Here is a 27,202-nt window from a genome sequence, read left to right as displayed (position 1 = left end):
ATGTCATCTTCTTAGATCAGCCCATGAATCATTTGATACTATTTTATGTACCTCAACCTCTTCTATCGGAGCTTAACACATGGCCTGGTTGAGAGTCAGCAGCATATGTGAGGATGTTCATGACAAGGTAGCAGATGATCCTTGTCTAGAAGAACATATTTTTGGAGAGAGACTCTGGGAAATGGTTGTACAGCCAAAAGAAGAGACCATAGTGGTCCAGTCATTCTCAGCAGAACTAAACAGCTGTCTTCTTCGAGATGCTCCTTGTATGCCTTTAAGAGACTGTTCTTTCAGAGACGCCCTTTCTGGCCTGTTAAAAAAAACAAACAAAAATTAAAATATTGGCACCTGCCTCTTTGTGCTCAGCAATGAAAGCAACTTCTGGCTCATGCTCGTCAGCGCAAACACTGTCAACCTAAAGCAATGCAACTGGTCCAGCCCAAACCTGGACCTAATATTGATCTCTGCATATGATCACCAGCTGCCCTATCCAGTAGGGGGGAGAATCCAGGCCTTCCTGAAGGAGTCATGCAAAATAACTAGTGACCACTAGGTTCTTAAGATTGTGAAATCTAGATACAGTACCTTGTGCATTTCTCCAGGATACATCTCTTCTTCATTGCTAGCCTTCAATCTCATTTGACATAACTCTGTCTAGAAGTGGAGTTGCTTCATCAGCAGCAAGTGATATAATCTGCCCATTGTTCCAACATGGATTCTACTCCTGGTACTTTATCCCCAAATATCTGGGATGCTGAGACCCATTTTGGATCTGAGAAACCTGAACAATCATCTGCTCACAGAGAAATTCAAAATGAATTCCCTCAATACAATTTCCCTTTTCGATGTAGGGAAGAATTGTATGTGTGTCCTCGATCTGAAGGATGTATATGCCCACATACCCATCCATCCCACCCACTGGCATTATCTTCCTATCAAGGTGGACTCTTTCCATTATTAGTAATTTATTTTCGTTCTCCCTCTCTTTTTTTCCTTCTCCCAGTTAAGGCATCCTTGTTATAATGTAACTTTATGCTCCTCTAAATTGTTTCTGGTTGACTGGTTGGTTATAGTTACTGCTTAGTTCGATGTAAACCGAGTTGATTTGATTTGTATCAAGAAAGTCGGGATATAAAAAAAAGCCTTTAATAAATAAATAAATAAATAAATATTTCCCTTCAGACTGTCAGCAGCTCCACAAGTCTTCACCAATTCCTAGCAGTAGTAGAAGCACACTTGTGGTGTCAGGGAGTTTGTCTTTCCATACTTGGGACAATTGGCTCGTCACGGCTAACTCCCAAGAGGGCGTATTTATCTCCCTGGAAAAGTTGATTCATTTCCTACAGAAGTTGGGATATCTGGTGAATTTTGAGAAGTATTTACTGTCAACCCAGAAAATAAAATTTATTTGGAACATGGATAATTTTTAGTGCTGGAAAGAGCTTTTCTTTTCAGAATGGGAAAACACTCTGAGGTCGCAGCTTGGACGTCCAGCCTGGGCACTCAAAGCAGGGGGAAGGCCCATGAACGTCTGTCAGCATTGAAGCAAGTACCACACACTAGTTACTCACCAAAATACTCTTTCTTCATGTGCAGCACCAGCTCCTTCTCCAGTTCTAGGGACTGACCGCACTGGCTGGAGCATGGACTGGCCTGCGGCGGGCCGGCGCCGTCAGCCTCAGGGTCGTCCGGGGCCCTGTAGCGCGAGTCCGAGTAGCTGGAGTGAGGGCCGACGTGCCGCTGGTCGAAGCCCATGCCGATGCCGCTGTACCGGTTGCTACTGGGCTTGCTGCCGCTGTCGTAGCCGGACAGGGCGCAGCGTGCGTTCATGCACCTTCCCGCTGCCTTGAGCGCCCGCCTGGACGTCCAAGTTGGGCGCTCAAGGCAGCGGGAAGGTGCATGAACGCATGCCGTGACCTCTGACGTCCAGCCAGGCGCTCAGGTCGCGCCGTGCGTTCATGTACCTTCCCGCTGCCTTGAGCACCAGCAATTAAAACACAGAGCAAGCATTCTTTAAAGATTAGTTTACTGTTCTACTAGGAAGGATTTAAGGCAACTGTTACTAGAAGATATGAACATTCTATAAGGTGCAAACTTAGGCTGGCTGTCCTTGCAAGGATGAAAGAATATGTAAATGTTTTCCTTATGAAAACCTATTTGTAAGGTTAGATTTGTATCGTGTAGTGTAATTCCTAAAAGTGTGCCACCACTATATCTCCTTATTCATTACTTAAATATATGGTCTACACTAGCCTACTGTAAACCTTATTTTCACAGGTTATGTGTATGCCAAGCCTCAGGTTTGATCATGTTCCCAAGCTCTGCTTATTTACACTGCCTTTGCAGTGGTGCTGGCCATGATCATGAAGAAGACATGAAAGTTATTAATTGCTCCTTCTTTCTGTCATAAATAATATTTAAAGATGCTTATTCACTGCTTTGTTAATAATAACCAAATATGCTTGTTACTCAATGACTAGTCGAAGTTAGAACTGGAATGAAAATTAATACTGTTGTTTATTGCACTCATCATCTTACTGGCATCTCTCCATTATGCCTTCATGAGAAATATCTTTTGTTTGCCTTTTTTATTAATGGATAATCTGACATTTTATTCTGGCCTACTATTTTTGTTCTCTTAGGACAAGCAGGATGGTAATTCTCACACATGGGTGACATCATCAGATGGAGCCTAATAAGTAAAACTTATGTCAGGGTTTCTGGAACTTTGTCTGAGCATACCGAGCATGCCCTAATCCACGCTTCCACGCGGGGTATCTCTTCAGTTTATTTTTTTCTGTGGAGCTTTCGCCTTGCGGTAGAGTGAGTGTTCTGCTCGGGTTTTCGTGTGAATTCATCGAATGTGGGTCCCTCTCAGTTCCCTCTAGTTTCCCTAGTCAGGTTTTTCGGCATTTCACTTCTGTTCCCCCCCCCCCCCCCTTGTGGCAGCGGAGCTTTGGTGCCCGCTGGCATCAACCACCTGCCATCACAGTCTCTTTTTTTCCCTTTTCTTTCATTCGTCATGGCCGCCTCCAGTTTCCATCGATGCACCCGGTGTCTGAGGACCATGTGCATCACAAATCCCCATGAGGTGTGTGTCCTCTTCCTGAGGGCATTGCAAGATGTCTGGGATTGCTGCATGTACACCCAGATGACTCCCAAGGGACATCTTGCTTGGCTCAATATCATGGAGAAGCTCTTCTGGTCAAGGAAGTCCGAGGCATCTACATCAGCATTGACGGCATCTACACTGATGAACTTGGGAGCCACACCAAGCCATCAGCATTGATGGAGCCATCAGTGCTGTGGGTGGATAGGGCGCCGGGGATCGGCCCCTGTCGGTCTCTTCCGTTGGGTTCATTGTAATCAACTTCAGCACTGGGGAAAAACCTGGGCTGAACACAGAGGGAAGCCAAGGAAGCATCGGCTCCAGTCACCCTTGATGCATGGTGTCTGGCTCGGGAAAGCGTGCTGGTTCATGCTATGATGCCCCCAGAGTGACCCCGCGGCGAGGAATACCCATCCTCCAATGATGCCGGGGATACATGACAGTCTCCACCGGTCCTGGTGCCAGTCGCTGATCCACCTCAGGGATCTGAGAAAGATTGGCCACCCCTCCTGCCTCCCAGTCAGTTTTGGCATTGGCAACTTTTGATGAGGAGCTGGAGCACAGGGTCCAGATTGTGGTCCAGTGGGCGTTGCAGAGCATCGAACCGGCAGCACTGATGGTGCTGGCACTCACCCTGCTGGAACCACTGCTGGAACGGTTCAACTTGTTTATCAATGTGTTACCGACCCAGTTGGAGCTGGTTCCCAGGAGGCCATTGATGTCCGGTAGGGCACAGATGCTTCCCCTTACCGATACAGTGCTCATTGCTGGTTCGTTCAAGGAGGAAGCTCCATCGAGGCCAGCAGAGACACTGAGGCCTGCAGCCCCCCATCCAGCTTTGCCAGGGCTGCCACCGTGCTACTGATGCCCATGCCTCTGGATGAAGGCCAAGCACCCAGGGTCTCACTCCCTGTAGACTACAGTGAGGATGAGGTCCTGAATGATCCATGGGGGATGACACTGCGGAATCCTTCTCCTAGGACTCGGCGGGTCTCCCTTCAGAACCATCTCCTCCAGATGAGTAAAGGAGGGCTCCAGAGGACCTGATCTTCACAGGTTTTGTAAGGGCGATGATGGAGGCCATCCCTTTTCAGTTAATGACGGAGGATGCTAGGCATAAGATACTGGAAATCCTCCAGTTCGTAGAGGCCCCTAAAGAGATCGTGGTGGTCCTGGTGCACAAGATCTTTAGGGATTTGCTGCTGAGGATCTGAGAACACCCCCTCACAGTACCTCCTGTTAACAGGAAGGAGGATGGGATTTACCTCATCCAGCAGGCTCCCAGATTTGGGAAGCGTCAGCAGTCACACCAATTGGTAGTAGTCGAATCTGCTCTCAAGAAGGCCAAGCGCTCTCGGACCCACGCCTCTGTGCTCGCAGGCAAGGATCATAGCACGATGGACACTCTTGGGAAGAAAGTGTTCCAAGGGCCATGCTCATTGCCACATTGCCTCTTACCAGCTCTACATGAACCAATACTCTCACAACCTCTGGAAGCAGGTGCAAGAGGCGGCTGAGCGACTGCCTTAATAGCAGCAAGACCCCTTCCTATCACTGCTGCATCAGGGCCTGGGGTGTGGAAAACACGAGGTTCGTTCAACTGTGATATTTTCGAGATGGCAGCAAGAGTCTCTACAGCGGGAATCGGCACCTGCAGAATGGCATGGCTGCGGGCCTTGAATTTCTGACAAGGAGATACAAGAAAGACTCGCCGACCTGCTGTGCACAGAAGAGAATCTCTTTGGAGATAAGGGACGCAGTGGCCCAATTGTGAGATCACCATGAGACCCTCCAACAGTTCTCTGTCAGCACTTCAGACCTATCCCCCTCAGCCAGGAGGACCGCAAGGCAGGGTCAAAAAGTCTTTCTACTGCCAGAGGCAATGCTATCCTCTGGCCCCTTGCTCCAATTCGCAGAGGGTGAGCTCGGGGCCATCCCAGCAATAGAGAACTCCCAAGCCCCAACTGGCTCCCTAGCCAAATCCTTGGACTGGGGTTTTGATTGGATCGTAGGGAGTATAAGCCAGCCACCTGTACCCGAGATGCTGGTCCCTCCAGTTGGGGGAAGGTTATGATGCTTTGTGGATTGGTGGCCCAGTATAACCTCGGACAAGTGAGTCTTGTCCATTGTTCGTCAAGGGTACCAATTAAACCTATTGGGTGTCCAACCAAATTGCCCTCCCTGCCCATATTGGGGGCCAATAACACTTCAGGAGCTACTATTTCTGGAGCTCTGTCAAGCCTGTCCCACCAGGGCCAAAGAGGGCAGGGATTCTACTTCCAATACTTCCTGATTCCAAAGAGAACAGGGAGACTCCTTCTCATCCTAGACCTCTAAGGGTCTTAAATAGATTTCTCAAAAAAGAAAAGTTCAAGATGGTTTCCCTGGACACCCTGATTCCCCTCCTACAAAAAGGGGACTGGCTATGCGCCCTGGATTTAAGACGCATACTCACATCGAGATCTTCCCTGGTCAAAGTAAGTATCTCAGATTTGTGGAGGGAAAACAGTACTTCCTGTATAGAGTGGTGTCATTTGGGCTAGTGTCATCCCCACATGATTTCATAAAATGCCTAGCCATGGTGGAGGTTCACCTCCGCAAACTGGGAGTGCATGTTTTCCCGTACTTAGATAATCGGCTGGTCAAGAGCACCACTCAGAGGTGGGCCGATTTGGTCCTACCGCTTGACCATTTGGGTGTTGAAGTCACTAGGGTTTGTCAGCAACCACCCAAAGTCCCATCTCAGAACATCACCTTGATTGGAATTCATAGGAGCCCTGCTAGACCCGGCTCAGGCAAATGCCTTACTGTTGTAATCCTTGGCAGTCATAGTGGTGATGATTCAACAGAGCGAGGAGGTTTCAGTTCGACACATACTGAGGTTGTTGGGCCATATGGTCATAACCATCCATTATTCCGTTGGCATGCTTACACATGAGTAGAGCCCAGTGGACCCTGAGGTCTCAGTGGCACCAGGTCACGCAGAACCTCCGGCTCGCATTCGAGTCATTCCGCCTCTCCGGGACTCTTTGCCCTGGTAGCAGGTTCTCTAAAACTTGGAACAGAGAATATCTTTCTAAAATCCCCCTGCTCAAATTGTTCTAATCATGGATGTGTCCACCTTGGGCTGGGGGGAGCTCCTGTACAGAGGCTCCGCAGCCAGGGCTTATGGTCCACCCAGGAAGCAAGATGTCAGATCAACTTCCTGGAGATCCAGGCGATCAGGTATATGCTATGGGCTTTCAGAGATCGGCTGTCCAGCAAAATTGGCCTGATACAAATAGACAACCAAGTTGCTATGTTGAATGTCAACAAGCAGAGAAGCACAGGGTCATACCTCCTGTGCCGGGAAGCAGTCCAGATCTAGTGCTAGGTCTTGTCCCGTGGGATAGTACTCAGGGCCATGTGTCTGGCCAGAATGGAGAATGTGGTAGCAGACAGACTGAGTCATGCCTTCAGACCCCATGAGTGGTGTCTGGACTAGGGGGTAGCGAACCAAATCTTCCGCCTCTGGGGAAGCCTGGGTGTGGACTTGTCTTCCTGCAAGAGGAAAGTGTCTCAGTTCTGCTCCCTGTACAGTTCAGATGGCAAACCAACCTCAGTTGCCTTTTCCCGATATTGGGGCAGGGGTCTCCTGTACATGTATCCTCCGATTACTCTAGTCACAAAGATTCTCTTGAAGCTTCACGAGGCCCGAGGGACTATGATCCTCCTAGCCCCTCACTGGTCGAGACAGAACTGGTTTTCATTTCTTCGGGAGTTGTCCATCTGGAAACTGATCAGTCTGGGGACTTCCCCAGATCTCATCATGCAAGATCAGGGCAGGCTGTGGCATCTCAACCATCAGCCCTGTCGCTTAAAGCCTGGATGTTGAGCGGTTAATCCTGCAGCCCCTCAATCTTTATGAAGATGAGTCTCTAGTCCTGATGGCTTCCAGAAAGCCTTCCACTAGAAAGTTCTACAGACTGAAGTGGAAGAGGTTTTCTTTGTGATGTGAATAGAAGGTCCTGGATCCATCGTTCTGCCCCACGCAAAAACTGCTTGACTACTATCCACACCTATTGGAGGCTGGCTTGAAAACCAACTCAGTGTTCATCTTAGTGCAATTGGCACATACCACCAAGGTGTAGATGGTACACCCATCTATGTATAGGCGATAGTTGTACATTTTATGTAGGGCTTGCTTCAATTGAAGCCTCGCCTAAGGCCCCCTGTTTTGTTCAAAGTGGTGTTAGCTCAGCTGATGCAAGCTCCTTTTTAGCCGCTACACTCTTGTTACCTGAAGTACCTGACCTGGAAGATCATATTTTTGGTGGCGGTCATTTCAGCACACAGGGTCAGCAAGCTCCAGGCCTAAATGATTTATCCACTAAGTTTTATCATGATAGGGTGGTCTTGCATACGCATCCCAAGTTCCTGCCTAAGGTGTTGATGGATTTCCATCTTAATCAGTCAATTGTCCTGCCAACTTACTTTCCCAGGCCCCATTCGCACCAAGGTGAGTGAGCCCTGTACAGTTTGGATTGCAAGAGAACCTTAGCCTTCTATCTGGAGTGGAACGAAGTCCATAGACAGTCTACCCAGCTTTTCATTTCCTTTGATAGGAGTAGATTGGGAATTGCTGTTGCCAAACAGACACTTTCCAATTGGCTAGCAGACAGCATCTTCTGTTATGCCCAGGCCGGGACTGCATCTTGGGGGTCATGTCAAGGCTCATTCTGTCAGAGCCATGGCAATGGTGGCCCACTTGCAGGCAGTTCCCGTGGAGATTTACAAGGCTGCGATGTGGAGTTCTCTACTCAAATTTGCAACTCACTGCTGTCTGGATAGGGATGGTCGATGTGATAGTTTCGGCCAGTCTGTCCTTCGAATCTCTTTGAGATGTAGAACCCAACTCTTTCCTACCTAGGGCTCATTGTTTGGGTTCAGGCTGTCTCCTTCTCTGTTGCCCATTGCGGTTGTTGTTCCTGTTGGCATCTGGTTGGTGCTTGTTAGTCCCCTTTTGTGTTATGGAGCAGCCTGTAGTTAGGGATTCACTCATGTGTGAGGACTATCATCCTGCTTGTCCTAGGAGAACACCTGTTACAGGTAAGTAATTCTACTTTTCCATTTACCCCAGAAAACAGCATCTTGTTTCTGGATAGAAGGGAAAGCTGTAGGCTGCTATTTAAATTACTGTCAGTAGCACAATTAAATCTGTATGCTCTGCCTGGAAATACCACTTATGCTATGTTCATGACCTGTACGATTTCTACTCTCTTGAGGAACTAGTATCTTAGATTTTAGATGTTTGTTACTCATGCAAAGTGCTACTGCATTGTTATCTTACTTTTCAGTATTTCAGAGATTTGAGATCTATTCTGAAACTCCCTGGAGCGTTTGCACATAGCTTCTCTGCTGATGTAGATCAAATTCATACCCTATTTTAAATCACATTATGATTTACCCAAGAGCCCCCTCTTGCAGTGCACAGTTATTTTTGCTTATATCTTTTTTTTTTTTAAGATTTAGGTTCTTCACTTAGAGTCCTGTTAGTTTGATTTCAAATCATATTCCTTACCTTTATTTCTGTATTATAACACTTGGATATAAAGCTTGCTTTCTGTTCTCTGGCTCCCATGATCTCTAATACAGTGATAATTGCCTTCATTATGGTCCCATCTCAGTAATAACATTGAGAATAATGGTCTCAAAGGCGACATGAGTATGTGAGTTCTTAATGCCTCATTCTCACACATCTCTAGATTGATTGACTTCCACTCCCATTGCTTGTTATGGAAGATGCATTTATGCTGACTTGTGAATTGCTGCATGGATTTGACCCAGTTGTATAGTAAATGAAATTACTTTGGTTACATGCAAGAATGTTTAAATTTATTTCCTTTGAGATTTTTCAGTTCTTGCGCATTGATGGAAATTAAATGCAGATAGAAATTTTGTTTTTACACCGAATCACTTTCAGTTCTTACCGGTTTAATTGTTATATGCGGCTCACTGTATGGCTGATATCATACATATTTCAAGGATCACATTATTATACTTTGATTTTATTGTGGATATGCTTTATTTACTGTTCCTCGGGTAGTATTTCAAAAGTTCACAAAGGATATAATAGTTGCTTAGTAAATAGCTGAAAGTGGTACTTTTGAAGTTGCTATTTATGTAAGTCAGCAGCTGTCAAGTGGGCGCAATTGGCAACAAAGTAACAAATTACATTCTTTGTTACGGGGTGGCATGTAGCTTGCCATCTCTTTGCCATCCCAGTTTCAGATTGGGGTGTAATGCCAACTTTTGGTCCACCATCTTGGCATTTGTGCCAATACTACCGGCATCTGTTCCTCCAGTGGCGCAGAGTTCAAGCGTCAACCAATGCAGGAAGGACAGAAGATGACCCTCACCCCGCGCCAGCCAAAGAGTAAACTCAATGGGACCGCCATGGACCTCATCCAACGGCTGAAGTGCCGCAGATCCCATTTCATGGTGGCCCAAGAAGAAGCCTGATGGAGCCAGTTCTAAAGGCTTAGAAGAGAGGAGGCATTGAGAGTGTATTGTGAGAGAGAATGAACTTCTGTTTGTGAGAGAGACTGTGTTTGAGAGCCTGTGTGTATGTTTATATATATAAATATATATAAAAAAAACAAAATATATATATATATGTATATATAATCTGTCAGAGAACCTTAAAATAGGGTAGGTAATAAAGCTTGCAATATTAAGCATCTTTTAGATCATTTAAAACATTAGTGGTGTTGCTTACCCTATTTTGGGGTTCTCTGACAGATATACTATTTTTAGGTACCCATTATCATTTTTATTTAAAGCCTAGATCAAATATACTATGCACACACATATATATGGGAGAGAGATTTGGAACAAAGTCAGCAGCTGTCAAGTGGGCGCAATTGGCAACAAAGTAACAAATTACATTCTTTGTTACGGGGTGGCATGTAGCTTGCCATCTCTTTGCCATCCCAGTTCTGCTACCAGATTGGGAGGCTACAGTCCAGTAGCAGGAGGAAGACCGCAGCTGTGATACTTGTTTGAGCCTGGTTATGCGTTTAAAATTTTGTAAAGTATACTGGTATCTGACCCTCTGCTGCCACACTGTTTGAGCAGCTGAACCAGCTCATAGTATCTCTTTCTTTTCATCTTGGCATCTAGATTATGACAGTTTTTGGCACAGAAATGGGGCGAATTTTGAAGTAATCATTCAAGCAAAGCTGCTCTGTTCAAATCACAGTTCCCAGAGAATTTTCTCTCAACAGTAGTCTGGGTCTGTCTTTCAAAGCACTTTAGATTTCCTAGCCCCTCTCCCAAATAGTAGCAACATATTCAACACAGTAGTAAACAGGTCCTGCCATAGTTCAATACCAATACACAGGAGAACCAAATATGGCCAATAATGAAATCTTTATTATAAGGAAATTTTGTCTTTGGTTTACAAGCCATTGGTGGAAGGAAAGAGCAGAGTTGCACAGAGTGCAGTGTTTGACTGCTCTCCAAACTCACTCAGAGAGCTAGCTGTTACATCTTTCTTATATTCAGTATTCTTACTATAGGCTTCATTCTCCATCTCCTCCATCATGCATTACACAGACCTCTTGTAATTTGTCAGGTAGACTAAAGAAAGCTACTGCTATCCATGGGAATGAGTTAACAAGAATTATATTTACTTTATGGGATTTGCCAGGTACTGTCGGAAGCAGGATGTTGGGCTTGATGGATTTTAGTCAGACACAGCATGGCAATTCTTATGTTCTTATCCCAGTGCTACATTAATTGCAAATTCTGATTTGATTGTAAGCTGTTCTAATGCCTTTGTTTATTTAAATTTATTATAATCCGCTCAGAGACCAACTTTAGGAAAACATGGCATATCAAATGTTCATAAATAAATATGATAGCGCGAGTCTGTGTATATGAAAAAAGAGCCTGTGTATGTTTGAGAGACAGATCAAGCCTATGCATGTGAGAGGCTTTGTGTAAGAGAGAGAGCCTGAGTGTGTGTATGTGTGAGAGGGAGAGAGCCTGTGTGTGAGTGGGAGAGACCCAGTGTGTGTGTATGAGAGGGAGAATGAACCTCTGTGTTAGAGAGAGAGAGGATAAAGTTTGTGCACGCCTTCTATTCTAGGACAATCTTCTCAGGGTGCCTAGAAATCAAAAGATCCTAGGTATAGAGAGCAGAGGATTTTTTTTATCCTCATTAGTTATAATTATTGGATGTTATAAGATGTCTGCTGTTTTTAAATATTTTATTGGTGTTTGGTAATTTATTTTGGCAGTGTGTTGAAATATTTATGCTCTGTATTAATATGGTTGACATATTTCTTGATTTTGTTTGATGTTTTATGAGGAATGGTGATGATTCTGTTATTCCATTGCTGCATTGCATACAGGATCTGGCTCGTTGTTTCAAGTTCACTTTTCATCTGCACATTGTTGAGAGTCTACCTCTGTTCTGCATGTGTAACCGAGGTGAGGTATTCTGCTTGGTGTGTAGTTTCTGTGTAGGGATCTATTGTAGCCTGACTTAGTCTGTTTTACTAATAGGTGTATTAGGGCATGGTGAAATATTTCCAGTGCTGCCTCTTCATAGGTAGGTTTGCTATTGTTTGAGTAAAGTGTCTAGAAGTGAGTGGAAAGTGTTTGTGCTGCTGTTTCTGAGGTGACAACAGAATTTAAAAGTTTTTTGTTTTTTTGTATGGTGAATTGTAAGGGTCAATATCCTAAGTCCATTGTCGTGGGATTTTCTGTGGATACAGATTGTGTTAAAGAACCGGAGGTACAGAATTTATATTGATTCTGTCCCTTCTTGTATAGACTTTAGCTTCACTCTCATGTCCATATAGAAGAACTAGAGGTTATTAAATAATTTTAATGGTTGTTTTACAGGGAGATTGAAACTGGCTGATTTTATTACACAGAAGGACCTTAGGACTTTTTCTATTGTATCTTCTACAGTGAATTTTAACGCAAGAAGGCCCGATGTATATAAATGTCACTTTGGCTTGCTCCACTGTTGCAACCCCAAATACTTCTGTCTAGAAATGCCACTGATTACATCACAACCATTTTATTAAATTTTGTATTCACTTGTCACAACATTTTATTTCTTTTTTCCAAAAAAGCTGTTTTAGAGTTGCCAACAGCAAGAGCAAAATATACAAATTTATATATATAAAAGGCTTGTGTCAGTTACTTGGTCAGTCAGTCTTATTGTCATGCCTGTGGCCACATTGCCATGTCTGTGCAAAGAAAATATGCTCTGTCTGCAAGTCTCTGTCAGGCTCCCACAGACATACAGGGTCTTATAGACAAACATGCACAGGGTTGTGGTGTGAGCCACCAAAATAAACACTTAATACTGGTAGTTTAAAGAAAGATATTTATTTAGATAATGTTTGAAATATTCTTGGGAGTCTTTCAGAGCATTGTTGACACAAACTAAATAGATTATCACCTCCAATTTACATACCAATACGCTAGTTTGTTTGCATAACATTTTCCTAATTGGTTGGCATACTTTTATCTTTGTTTATTTATCTATAACTTTTATATACCAACATTCAATTGAATATCACATCGGTTCACATACAACTGGGGTACAAAAAACTAAATAGAAAGAAAGGAAGGATAAAAGTTACAATTAACAGGGTATTGTAAGGAACGGGGCAAGAGTGAGGAACGGTCAGCGAGACCAAGAGAGTAGAATGGCAAGGAAGAAGACAGAAACCTTAAACAAATTTGGTAAGAGAGTAACTTTGTTAAGAGAACAACTTTTTAAGAGAGGATTATATTACATACTATATAACAGTTAAAAGGCAATAGTTAATGCAGTGTGTTGTGGTTACAATGCATAATAGTTGAAGTTACCAGATTGGCTGTATGAAAGTTATGTAGAAATAGAAATTACTTTGTTACAGTAATAACGGGTGTGGGACAGAGATGAGGTTGGGTTACATGAATACTTGTTTGAATAACCAGGTTTTTAACTTTTTTTTAAAAGGTGTTTGTACAGTGCTCCAACCGTAGGTCTGGAGGCATCGAGTTCCATAACGTAGGACCTGCGATGGAGAGAGCACGTTCTCAGGTGGAAATGAGCTGGGTGGATTTGTATGAGGGGGTAGTCAGGGTCCCTAGGTAGGCGGATCTAGTAGGTCTGTTGGGGATACGAAACTGGAGAGAATCATTAAGCCAGTGAATCTCATTATTGTGAAGGGTTTTGTGGATAATAGTTAGGCTTTTATTTATTTTATTTATTTAAAAACTTTTATATACCGGTATTAGTATGCATACATCATACCGGTTTACAATGTAACTTTAAAGGTAGAAATTACAATGAACAGGGAGGGCGAACAAGGAGGAGTATACAAAGAGCAGGAGGTGGAGGAATTAAAGCAATAAATAAAAACTGCAACGGACTATTTACAGGAATATACAAGGCGTAGGCAAGATACTTGCAGAAGTCGGTGTACTTAATCAGGGTAGGCTTTGAAGGATTCTAGCTGGGATAGGAAGCCAGTGGAGGTCTCTGAGGATTGGAGTGATGTGGTCTGATTTGCGAGAGTTGGTAAGAATTCTAGCTGCTGCGTTTTGCAGCATTTGCAGAGGTTTGGTGGTGGACGCGGGTAATCCTAGAAGTAGGGTATTGCAGTAGTCGATCTTTGTAAATAGTGTAGATTGGAGGACTGTTCGGAAATTGTTGTGGTGTAAGAGGGGGTCTTAATTTCTTCAGTATGTGTAGTTTATAGAAACAGTCCTTTGTAACGTTGGTTATGTGTTTTTGGAGATTGAGGCGGTCATCAAGGGTGACCCCTAGGTCTCTAACATGTTGTGAGAAGGGATGGGGGGGGGGGGGGAAGGGGAGATGGTGGAAGGTGGCGGGCTGGAGAGATGTAGAGCAATTCAGTTTTCGAGGTATTTAGGACGAGGTTAAGGTTAGTGAGAAGACTATTGATTGAGGTGAGGCATTTATCCCAGGCTTTAAGGGCATTTGTTACAGAATCTGTGACAGGGAAGTGTATCTGAACATCGTCAGCATATACATAATGTGTGAGTCCAAGATCTGCAAGAAGTTGGCATAGAGGTAGTAGGTAAATGTTATATAATGCTGCCAGCACCATCCTTTACTGTAGGGATGTTGTTCACAGGATGATGTGCTGTTTGTTTTATGCCACACACATCACTTAGCATTGAAACCAAAAAGTTCCACTTTGGTCTCATCAGACCACAAGACCAGCTCCCACTTGCATGCAGTGTCCCCTTAAGTGTTTCTTTGCCAACTCTTTGCTGCACATCGTATGGCTTTTCTTTATCAGTGGCTTCCTTTTTTGCCATCCTCCCGTACAGGCCGTGTTTCTGGAGTAATCTTGAAATTGTTGAACAGCCAACGTTTTCCACAATCTCAGCCACAGACCTCTGCAGTTCTTTTAATGTAATCTTTGCCTGATTGCAGCAGTGTCTTGATGATGGTGCCAAACGTTTTGCACTTTACAGTGTTGGACTTGATAGTGCCCCAAGGGATATTCAAATGCATTGAGATTTTCTTTTGAAAAATTTTTTTTTTGAAAATCAATATAACAAACATTACCATTATAGCCTTCCCCCAATCTGTAGCTTTTGAATAACATTATCCTGTAGTTCTTTCAGCAGCTCCTTGTTCGTCATGTTTTGACCTTTGTTTCAAATTCAGTTCATGCAACAGAAACAGCTTGATTTTTTATTCAGGACTATTTGAATTAGTTCAGCTACTGTGTTTGGAGCCTACACAGGTGGGCTTTATTTAACTTATTATGGGCCTTGTTAAGACCATTTTTTGAACCAGAGGTAATTTTGATTTTTCATGACAAAGCTTGTGAAAATTTATGCAATCAAACCTTTTTGTTGTTCTAAATCTTAATTACTTTCGGAATATTTCTATAATTTGTTCTTTTGTGACAAAAGTGTAGAGTATATTGTGTAGATCAGTGAAACAAACTCCTACTTTAAAGCATGTTGATTTGTATTTTTTCAGCAGTGTGAAACATATACAAGGGTATGAAGTTTTTTGCAAGGCACTGTAACTGTTGTGAAGCTAGTTATCCAAGACTAATTGGTTAAATTTGCAATAGTATTTTTTGTTTATTTCTGGATGATTCACAGGCTGCTTAAAATAATCTCCCCTCGAGAAAAATATTGCTTCAAAATGCAACCATGTCAGGGCATATATTGTCATTTCATATGCATTTTTTGTGTAACAATGCATTAAGGGGAGACACCTAGGTGCAAAACTGTGTGCATGCTGATCTATTCACAAAAAAACATAATTTGAAACTTCTGTGTACTCCGAAAAGAAGCATATCTTTCCAAACTTGGTATTTTTGAACTTTTATGGCATTTTAGCAGTATTTAGCTTGTTAATGTAGACATTTTTAAAAGGTTAAAAAAATTAATATATGGTGTTGAACTCCTTTTATCGTAATCCAGCGTGACTGGTTAAGCTAGCTTGATGCAAGAACTCAGTGTGCTCTGAACACGCTGTTAAGAATATGAAAAGCGAGAATAATCTTTGCTTAATCTTGCTGTGAACTACAGAGAATTTTTCTCACATCTTGCTTCTGCCATGTCTCTGAATGTGAGCAGGAATGCTATACTAGGAATCTCTTCTGCAAAATGTATTTGCTGAGATAGTTTTGAGGAGGGGGAATAAAAATGTATATTACATTAGAAAATGGGGCTATGTAGGTGCTGTGTATCTGGTGCTTTTTGTCGTTTGGTTATTTGTGACTTCCAGGCCCCAACCTTAGCCTCTTCTCATGTAGTGGAGGGTGGTCTGAGTAGGCAGAGCTTACCTGGTTAAAATTAGTACACACACCAGTTTCCAAATCTTCTGTTTGGTTTCTTACATTTTACTCTTCTGTAGTGCAGAAACTTTGGATAGTCCCTACTTACCTTACTGGATGTCAGGTGACATTTTAATTTAAATTTGCCTAACAATTTCCTACTATTTTTGCTCCCATTCATTGAATTAGAGGAACCCAGTAAGAAAGCAAGAGTAGGCAAGGTTGTCTACTAAGGTTTTCACAATAAATTTGTGTTTTCAGAGTGTGGCCACTGACATTTACTAGCGGCTGCATTAACTGTTATTTTCCTAGAATACTCAGTTAATGTTATGATCACTTCATCCATGGTAAGTGCAAAAAATCCATTTGCAGCCATTTTTTAGAAACATTGACCTATGTGTAGGCTATAAGGAGGGCTGGACTATGCTGTTTTCTGAGATTTTCTAATATTTTGAGGAAGAAGACTTCATTTGATTGGGGACTGCATAGACAAATCCTCTAGAGCATATACTTGGAGGGAAAGAGATGAAAAGATTTCAGAATAAGAATAACCAGGATAGGAATGTGAGAAAACAAAAACGTGAAATCGAAGTGAGATTTTGAGATGGGTATGATTAAAAGAGGCAGTAGGTCTTTGTCATCTTCAAGGTATTTCCTAGGTTGGAGAGTTAAATTGTCTACCCAGTTTAATATGTCAACAGCTGCCACTTATAAGTACATTTTCTGTTGATAAGCAGGACTGAATTAGCCATTTCATGTGGGTGATGTAATCCGGTGGCAGTGAAAAGGCTTGTCTTTTCTAGCTAGTAGAACTTGTAGGAAATTTGGAAACAGGATGCTGGGCTTAATGGACCCTTGGTCTTGACCCATTATGGCAACTTCTTATGATGTTATGCTCTTACTCTGAGAGAAATTCAAAATGAATTCCCTCAACACAATTCTTTTCTACATCCAAAAGGGTGAATGAATATGTGTTCTCAATCTGAAAAATGCATATGCCCGCATACTTATCCACCCCACCCACTGGCATTATCTTCACTTCAAGGTGGACTCTTCCCATTATCAAAACAAAGTACTCCCCTTTGGGCTTTCAGCAGCCCTGAGGGTCTTCACTAAGTGCCTAGCTATAGTAGCAGCAGCCAAATACCAGGGAATCCAAGTCTTCCTATATCTAGACTATTTGGCTAATCATGGCCAAATCTCAGGAGAGCGTATTAACATACATTCAAAAATTAATTGAGCTTTTACTGAAATTGGGATTTCTGGTGAATTTCAAGAAGTCAAAGCTAGTGCCGACCCAGAAAATCCAATTTATTGGAGCATGGATAGATTCATTGCAGTAGAGAGCTTTTCTTCCATTGGAACAGGCAAACACTCTGAGATCACTCGTTCACAAACTGTTGTACTCGCAGTGCTCAAAGGCCAGAGAAGTCTTTGAGCACCTTGAATACTGTGTACAATTCTGGTCGCCGCATCTCAAAAAAGATATAATTGCGATGGAGAAGGTACAGAGAAGGGCTACCAAAATAAGGGGAATGGAACAACTCCCCTATGAGGAAAGACTAAAGAGGTTAGGACTTTTCAGCTTGGAGAAGAGATGACTGAGGGGGGATATGATAGAGGTGTTTAAAATCATGAGAGGTCTAGAACGGGTAGATGTGAATCGGTTATTTACTCTTTCGGATAGTAGAAAGACTAGGGGGCACTCCATGAAGTTAGCATGGGGCACATTTAAAACTAATCAGAGAAAGTTCTTTTTACTCAACGCACAATTAAACTCTGGAATTTGTTGCCAGAGAATGTGGTTCGTGCAGTTAGTATAGCTGTGTTTAAAAAAGGATTGGATAAGTTCTTGGAGGAGAAGTCCATTACCTGCTATTAAGTTCACTTAGAGAATAGCCACTGCCATTAGCAATGGTTACATGGAATAGACTTAGTTTTTGGGTACTTGCCAGGTTCTTATGGCCTGGATTGGCCACTGTTGGAAACAGGATGCTGGGCTTGATGGACCCTTGGTCTGACCCAGTATGGCATTTTCTTATGTTCTTATGTTCTTATGTTTTGGATCCTATGGTGGCATCCATTCATATAGTTCCATTAACCAACCTCCATATCTGCTACCTTCTGTCAGTGGGACCAATTAATTCAAATTTGACAATCAAAATACAAATCTCACAGAACATGGAACAGGAATTGCACTGGTGGCTGAATTCTCATGTTCTTCAAAAAGAAGCGCTACTTAAGCTGCTCCCTCATCAAGTAACTTTAGTGATGGATGCCTCTCAAAAGGTTGGGGTTCGCATGCTAGATCATTTTGAACCTAAGGGACTTAGTTTCTTGAAAAACAATTTCAGATAAACGTACTAGAACTGGGAGAGAACAGATATATTCTGTCAACTTTCACGCACCTTCTTCAGTGCAGAGAAGCCAACTCTAGTCCTTGAGAGCCACAGAGATGCCAGATTTTGATGATATCTACCATGAATATGCATGAGATAGATTTGCATGCATTGCCTTCATTGCATGCAAATCTACCTCATGATATTCATTATGGATATCCTGAAAACCTGGCCTGTTTGTGACTCTTGAGGACCGGAATTGGCCACCCCTGTTCTATGTGAACAAGCAGGGAGACACAGGCTCATGGACTCTCTACCAAGAAGATATGGGAATGGGTATATAAGCATCAAGCTGTTCTGCAAGCCACTTATCTTCCAGGGATCTCCAGCATGTTGACAGATTGTCTCAGCAGAGTTTTCTGTCCTCACAAGTGGTCTCTGCAAGAATCAACAGCCAACACACTATTCAGCAAATGATCGACTTGTTCGCGTCAGAGCAGGAAACGGGAGAAGTTTTGTTCCAAACAAACAGGTCAGCTTAAGATGTTTTTCTTCTAAACTGGAATAGAGATCTCATGTATTTTTTCCACTTATTCCAGTGATAGCCAGAACAGTGCAGAAAGTGCTAAAGAATCAAGCTCAACTGATCCTTATAGCCCCAGCTTGGCCTAGGCAGATTTGGTTTGCATTTCTCATACAGCTTTTCAGCAGTCCTCTTGATTCATCTGGCAACAGACGCAGTTTTATTAACTCAAGAAGGAGTAGGTCTATTCCATCCAAACCTCCCATCCCTCAACCTGATGGCTTGAATGTTGAAGGCTTGGTAATCTCAGATCACTTTACCCAGAGAGATTGTCTCTGCCAGGAAGCCTTCAACTAGAAGAGCCTGTGGCTTTAAATGGAAAGGGTTCTCCATACAATGTCAACATAATGCCTTGGACCCATTCTCATGAGAACCCAAACATCTACTAACATACTTGCTCGCTCTTTCTGAGAGTTCATCTTACCAATGATGTGGCCACCATTGGTAAGATGAACTCTTACCAATGATGGCCACATCATTGGTAAGAGTTCATCTCAGCATCATAGCACCTTACCATATACACGTTGATAGTAAACATATCAACTTGTCCTCTGGTATCAAGATTTAAGAAAGGCTTATTGCAAATTAAACATTTGCTGCAGAATCCATCTGTGTTGAATGTTGTTTTATCTCAATTTAATGAAATCACCCTTTGAACCGTTAGACTTGGCTTCTCTTAAGTTAATTTGCAAAGTAGTAATTCTTGTAGCAGTAGCATCAGCCAGAAGATTCAATGAACTTTAGTTCATTATCCACTGCATATGCAATTTCTCCACAACAGGGTGGTGCTGTTAAGCCACCTGAAATTTCTGCCAAAATTTGTATTTGCTTTCCATATTAATCTGTCCGTCAGTTACTTACCTCCTTCTTGAGGCTACACACACATGAAGGTGAGAAAACCCTTCTTATCTTAGACTGCAAATGGGCCTTGGCCTATTACAAGAGAACTCGGGCTTCACAACTTTTCATATTTTACAGTCCTCATAGATTGGGCATATCAATTATTAAACATAAATTGTTTAACTGGATAGCAGACTATATTTAACTCTGTGGCTCATAAGCAGGCTCATCCATTGCTCACCTGCAAGCAGTACCTCTTGAAGATATCTGCAAAGCTACTACTTGATAGTCCGTAGTACACACCTTTACCTCTCATTACTATCTGGGCAACCTCTCAAAATAGTAAATTCAGACAAGTAGATTTGCGAAGCCTGTTCACCCAGTAGTGTACTGTACATGTTGGGTCTGGATTGCTTATTCAATAAATGCTAAATTGCAACCCTCAGCTTGGGACTCCTCACATATCATGTCTAATTCTGCCCTGCTTATTGATGGAAAAGGCAAGTTTGCTTACCCTAAATGTTGTTTTGCTTAGATAGCAAGATTAATTAGCCATGCTAAATATCTACCCACCTCCCTAAAGAGTTGACTGCCTAATTAGATTTAGCTATATTGAAGAGGCTTACAAGGCAATGCCTGTGTTGAAATTCCCATACATGCTCAGTAGAGCTAAAAGCTCTGCTAGCTAGGAGAGATGGATCCGTGCGGTTCTGCTTGATGGTGTCACCCACATGTCATGGCTAATTCATTCTGCTATTTATAGAAAATATAATTTATGGTAAGCAAACTTGTTTTCCCTGTTATTAAACACAGGCTTACTTTGGAACCTTTATAACTTGGGAAATATCCCATTGACATAAAAACTCAAGGGTCAAAAATAATGTAGGTGCATGTCTGCTTCAGGATCTTTTATTCCCCTCCTCCTCTCTTTTACTTTCCTTTCTTAAGTCATTAAGCAATTACCAACCTAAATATTTTTGTCAAAACAAACCTCTTGCACCAGCATCATACTTACCGTGCAATTCTGTTTCAGTGTACTGGCATGAAGTACAAAGAAAACTGCTACAAAAAACATTTTCATCTCTGCTACTATCTAGTGGCAGAGCAAAATACTGAGCAGTGTCTGTCTCTTGTTGTTTTTGTACAATGCTGTGTTCATTGAGTAGCCATATAGAAGTGATTAGTAGTAGTAATGGTTAGGAGAGGCATTATAATCCAGAAAAAAATCTTTGTGAGAAATGGCAAAACCATGTAACCTAATGTCCCCATGGTAATACAATAAATGACTTTCCAAGGAGAGACCATGGAAATTCTGCAATTCCACAGGTTGAAATAATCCTCAAATTTGCAGTGACCTTTTCCAGTGTGTCTAAAGAAGTTGATATTCAAAAGCCATTTAGACGGATAACTGAAAAGTTATCCGTCTAAATGGCTACCTGGCGATATTCATTGCCGAATTCTGCTAAATTCTAACCGCATAAGTCAGGGATATTTCTGGGCGGGGCAGAGTTAGCCGCATAAATTATGCAGCTAGCTCCGATATTTGAAGTTAGCCACTTAATCTATGTGGCTAACTCTGGTCGGGCTTGTAGAGCTGTTATAAATTTAGCCTTTTATTTATTTTATTTATTTATACTTTTTTAATATACCGACGTTCAAGACCACAGTCTTATCATGCCGGTTTACAGCAAACTTAACCAGGGAAAATTACAAATAACAAGAGTAATGAAGATAAACAAGGTAAGCATGATGGATAATTTACAGGAATTGGTGGAGTGAACGATAAATAACTTAAGTAAATCTAGAGTGATGGAATTTGAAGTTAGATTCCATTAGATTTGAAAGTTCCATTGAAGTTAAATCCATTGAATTTGAAAGTTGGAATGTAATAGCAGTATATAAATAGCCTAATCAGAGCTTAAATTACAGTGAATATGAATCGTAAAAGCGATATATAAATAACTTGATGACGGTATGTTACTGGACAGATGACAGAAACGAAAGACGGTTTTAATGCCGCCTCAGATTAAGGAAAGGCTTGTTTGAAGAGCCAAGTTTTTAAGTTCTTCCTGAATGTTAACAGGCATTGTTCCTGACGTAATTCTGTGGGTAGAGTGTTCCAATGAGAAGGACCAGCGGTGGAGAAGGCGCGTTTCATGATGGAGGGGTGCAGCGTGGACTTGGTGGAGGGGACTTGTAGGGTACCTTTATAGGCTTCTCTGGTGGGTCTCATGGAGGAGTGTAGGTGGAGCGGGATTTTTAGCTGGAGTGAGGACTGATTGTGGACGGTCTTGTGGATGATGGTCAGGGACTTATAAAGGATTCTGTAATTTATGGGAAGCCAATGTAAATTCTTGAGAATGGGCATGATATGTTCTCTTCGACTGGAATTGGTTAGTATCCTTGCAGCTGCGTTCTGGAGCATCTACAAAGGTTTGGTTGAGGTTGAAGGGAGGCCAAGTAGAAGTGAGTTGCAGTAGTCTGTTTTTGAGAAAAGGGTAGCTTGTAGAACAGTGCGGAAGTCATGAAAGTGCAGTAGAGGGTCTTATCCTTTTCAAGACTTATAATTTATAGAAGCATTCCCTTGAATTTCTTTTATACATGAATTTCTTTTAGACATAACTAGCTGGGTATATTCAGTGGCACGATCGCACCATTGAATATACCCTGCTAGTTAGCTGAATGTTTATCTGGCTGGCTAGCTGAGCCGCACAGTGGCTGAAAATGGACTCCAAAGTTTTTATCCACTGTTTAAAAACAGCTAAACAGTTTCTGCTGAAATATACCATATACTTCTACAACCAGGTATGTCCATTATGGTCACCATCTCTAAAGCTTTCTCTCCAGAATGATGACTTGCTCTGAATTTTTCATCTGCTGCAGGTTTATAGTCTCTGCTGTTTTTTGCATTCTCATAATATATATCTCATGGGCTGTCTTCTAGGCAGACTCTATTTCTGCAGTGGCTTTACCAGTCTTCTGCATGATTTATTCAGATTCTGCAAATCTTTCAGAAAGCTATTACTTATATAGTGCTATTAGACATACAGAGTGCAAAGCTATACCTATACTCTACAACAATCCCCGATTATCACATTATATAGGTCAGAATTCAAAATTGTCCTCACATCTCAGGAAATGTGATGCTTCTACTCCTTGCTTCTGTCAACAGAATCTGATCATTTTATTGAAGTTGCTCTAAGCCAGCTGTGACGGAAAAGTAGAGGGGTAAACTTTCCTCTATGGTATGAAAACCTCTAGTCTCGAGCCATAGCAAAATCCTTACACAGAAAATAGGTATGGAGGAAATTAAATATGGCAATGGCTACACCAAGGTAGGCAGTTCGGTACTGGAGTGCCACAAACAGGTACCGGTATGTTTTTCAAAACACCCACAATGAATAGGCATGAGCTACATTTGCATACAGTGGCGGCAGTACATGCAAATACACCTCATGCCTATTTATTGTGGATATCCTGAAAACCAGATCTGTCTGTGGCACTCCTTGATTGGAGTTGCCTACCCCTGGGTTACAGATTGAAAGATCTCCTCCCTGTGATGACTTCTTTCTTTACACATTTCAGGTCACGGGAGAAAATACTGACACTGTGCCAGACTTAAGAGGAATCCCTAAAAGGATCCTTTGCATTTTTTTATTCGTAGCTCCTTCCTTATCTTCGACTCCCCCTCCATGCCTCATTTTGCCTTTTTCCTGACTTTCTCTCTCCTTGCGAATGTTCACTTTCAGCTGGTCCTCATGACACTTCCTAAAATTTATAAGCTGTTACAATGAACTGTATCCAGGGTTCTTAACCCAATCTTGTAGACACACCTAGACAGTCAAGTTTTTTAGGATATCCACAATGAATATGCATGAGTTATATTTTCATGCTATTCCTTCATTGTATACAAATCTATTTCATGCATATTCATTGTGGATATCCTGAAAACCTGACTGCCTAGGTGCGTCCTGCAGGCTGGATTGAGAATCCGTGCAGAATACTGATGTGTAGAAAATGTTTGTTCTTAATTTGAAGTTCTGATTGGCTAGTCATAACCTGTCTCTGACTGCCCCATCTGGTATCTGTCTCAGTGGTTGACTCTGCTGATCTTCAACTAGGGGTTCTAGAATACTAAATTTAAGGCTTTTAAATGTTTCTTACATTTAAAAAAAAAGTGAAAATATTTCTTTAAATGAGAAGTAAAGCTAATACTGATCAATAAAATAAACCAGAGTGGCTGTTACTATTTTTTTGTTGTAAAATTTATTCGGTCAGTTGAAAATAAAGTAATCATTATTTTGCATCCCCTTCCAGGTCTTCCAAGGTTTGCCAACCAACCTGAACCAGCATCTGTTTACCAAGGTGACAGTGTGGTTCTTAACTGTGAAATCAATGCTGATCTGGTGTCGTTTGTGAGGTGGGAGCAGGATCGGGAACCCCTTTTTCTGGATGAAAGAGTCCTTAAACTGCCTAATGGAGCTCTGGTTATCAGTAATGCTACAGAGAGTGACGGAGGAACGTATCGCTGCATGGTGGAAAATAGTGGAACCCCGAAATACAGCGATGAAGCAGAGCTTAAAGTTCTTCCAGGTAGAATTTTTTTTTTTGGCAAATTTAATTATTTTTGGTGTTACATTTTGTATATATATAACATAGATTGTGTTCCATACTCTGGATAATTTGAGAAATAGGTTTGTAAACAAATTATGTATGACCTCTGCTTAAGTCTTATTTTTTTTTTGTCTTCTCTCTCCTCCTTTTTCAAACCACCTTCCTCAGATGTTAGTGACTTAAACATATGCTTAGCACTCCTTTTTAAGGAATTTCCTAGTATTTAGAGCAGTGGGCTGAGAACCAGTGAAGCCAGGGTTCAAGTCCCGCATCTCCCAATGATGCGCTTGTGACCTTGGATGAGTCACTAACTCTCCATTGCCGTAAGTACAAACCTAGGCCTTGGTTTTCTAACAGGCCGATACAGTACAGTGCGCTCCAGTGGAGCGCACTGTTAACCGGCATTTGGACGCGCGTTTTTGACGCGCTAGCTTTACCCCTTATTCAGTAAGGAGTAATAGCGTGTCAAACTCGCGTCCAACCCCCCCGAGACTAATAGCGCCCGCAACATGCAAATGCATGTTGATGGCCCTATTAGTTATTCCCGTGCGATTACAGTAAGTAAAATGTGCAGCCAAGCCGCACATTTTACTTTAAGAAATTAGCACCTACCCAAAGGTAGGCGTTAATTTGTGCCAGCACCGGGAAAGTGCACAGAAAAGCAGTAAAAACTGCTTTTCTGTGCACCATCCGACTTAATATCATGGCGATATTAAGTCTGAGGTCCCAAAAGTTAAAAAGTTAAAAAATAAAAAATTTAAAATGGGCCCGTGGCTCGCGGGTTGAAAACCGGGTGCTCAATTTTGCCAGCGTACAGCTTCCGAACCCGTGGCTGTCAGTGGGCTTGAGAACCGACGCCAGCAAAATTGAGCGTTGACTGTCAAACCCGCTGACAGCCGCCGCTCCTGTCCAAAAAGAGGCCCTAAGTTAAATAAATTAAGTTACTGAATCGCATGCACAGGAGAGTGGCCTGTGCGCGCCCACTCTCCCGCAATTTTTACTGTATCGGCCCTTAAGTCTTTTCTCCCATTCTCTGTCTGTGGAAAAAATGATTAGTAAATGATGCCATTAGATTGCAGTCCCTCTGGGTCAGGGAAATACCTACTGTATCTAAAATGGAACATGTCTTGAGCTCAGGTTTGGGAAGCCAAGTAATCAAATCCAGTATCCCAAGTATAGCTGCATATAGTGCTTGTTATACTCTTCAGCTTTCACTGATATTGGTTACTTTGTTTTGGAGAGCATACTAGATGAGATGAGCCATAAGTAGTTTCTCTCTTCAAATCTCCTCTTTTCAGTTTCTTTCATCGGTCTTTCAGCAGGAAAGGACCCCACTACAGGATTACATGGTTAGAACTGCAACAGGCAGACAGATGGCTTGGTCTTTGGGGACTCCCTTGAGGTCATGGAGCATGGCTGGCGGCACTGCATGGATCACCCCCTCGTTTTTCTGCCATTTTGAGATGCAGATCATTTGATAAGAGATCTGTAGGCAACACTTTGGAAAAGCAGATGGATGAAAAGGACAGTGCAGAGTTCTGTCATTAACTGCACTTTTGATTAAAGGGACAGGAGTCCTGAAAATCCGTTTTCCATTCTGAGGGAATTAGGCTCTTATGTGCAACACTGCCTTTACAAACCCAGGAGTTAAGTCTGGTCACTGGAATTGCTCATTTCTGGCAGCTGGACTGTCTGCTTGAGCTACCACCATAGCTTGTTCCAGGATCCAGTGGTTCCTGGAAGTAGAGGTATACATTTTATTGAACTCATTTTGGAAGGAAAATAAGTGATCAGCTAGTTTAGCTGTTCATTTTAGTCTTGTTACAGTTCAGCTGCTATAGACTAAGTACATAGCTTGATGTGAACATTTTAATGATGAAACTTCCTGGTAGTGTTGAATAATCTAGTAGGTCTGTGACAGGTAATAGAAAATGTTAACTTTTTTTTTTTCATGTCATATGTCAACTGTTTAAACAGGCTTTTGAAAATTGCCCTCCTAGTATGCTATTGCAGTATGTCATTCCTTTGTTACCAAGAAAAAGACATGCACATATGTTTGACACATAACACAAGTTTGAAACTTGTGAGCAGTAGCACAAATTGTCAAGTCTTCAGTCCTAGTTACTGTCTTTTTATGCATCTTTCATATACATTCATAATTATCTTAAAACAAAATGCATGCATTGTATGTAAAGTCTCCAACCGTGGCCTAGTCACAAGTCAGTGACAAGGTGTGTGCAGCAAAATTCACCGATTAATAAGAATCTGACAACAGCCATAATGTAAATGCTTAAGTTTATGGGCCCTGCAGCTGAGCTGAGATGTCTTATTTCACATAGGCCATCTGAGCTGAGATTTGATCCAGTGGCTTAGAGATGAAAGGCGCCAACGCTGTGACCATTCTCCTGAGCTAAGCCATCTGATTCCCTGAGCCATTTAAAGTGAGAGTACCTCTTGCATTCAAATACTTCATGCTTGAATCAGAAAGGGTTGGGCATTTTTACTGCAAACTCTCGAGACCTTTCTTTAGGAAATGCAAATAGCAATAGGGAAATAGATATGTAGGAGAATATGATTATCTGGAAAGGGGAGGGTCATTTAAAAAAAACATAGATTGAACACTGATTCAGGAATTCAGATTAAAATATGGCATTGCCACTGATCCTACTAAAGTTCCATTCTCTTATAGTAATTTCAAAAGCCTGTCTAACTCTGTTAAGGTTTTAGATAGTCTAAAAGCTCTTGTATGTACTTGAATAAAGTACTAGTAGGATACATTTAGGAGGGATTCAAATTTCTCTGCTGACCAGCAGGGCTGAATTGGTCATGACACATGGATAATATTGTCCGACAGCATCAATCATATCCATCTCTCTGAGATCAGTAAAACTTGTCT

The 27,202-nt window shown here is 42.1% G+C and overlaps 1 protein-coding gene across 12 annotated transcripts in view; it reads left to right on the top strand.

Moving 5' to 3' along the window:
• NEO1 (neogenin 1) overlaps nt 1-27,202 on the top strand; it is a 598,116-nt gene that overhangs the window by 240,090 nt on the left and 330,824 nt on the right. For all 12 annotated transcript variants that reach the window (XM_029574457.1, XM_029574458.1, XM_029574456.1 and 9 more), the window contains exon 3: nt 24,010-24,285. In XM_029574457.1, coding sequence (XP_029430317.1) covers nt 24,010-24,285 — 276 coding nt within the window. The remainder of the gene's footprint in view (nt 1-24,009; nt 24,286-27,202) is intronic.

Source organism: Rhinatrema bivittatum, chromosome 13, assembly GCF_901001135.1.
Source record: "Rhinatrema bivittatum chromosome 13, aRhiBiv1.1, whole genome shotgun sequence".
Classification (NCBI taxonomy): domain Eukaryota; kingdom Metazoa; phylum Chordata; class Amphibia; order Gymnophiona; family Rhinatrematidae; genus Rhinatrema; species Rhinatrema bivittatum.
The sequence above is the reverse complement of the archived record's forward strand: the minus strand, read 5'-3'. Positions and strand labels throughout refer to the sequence as shown.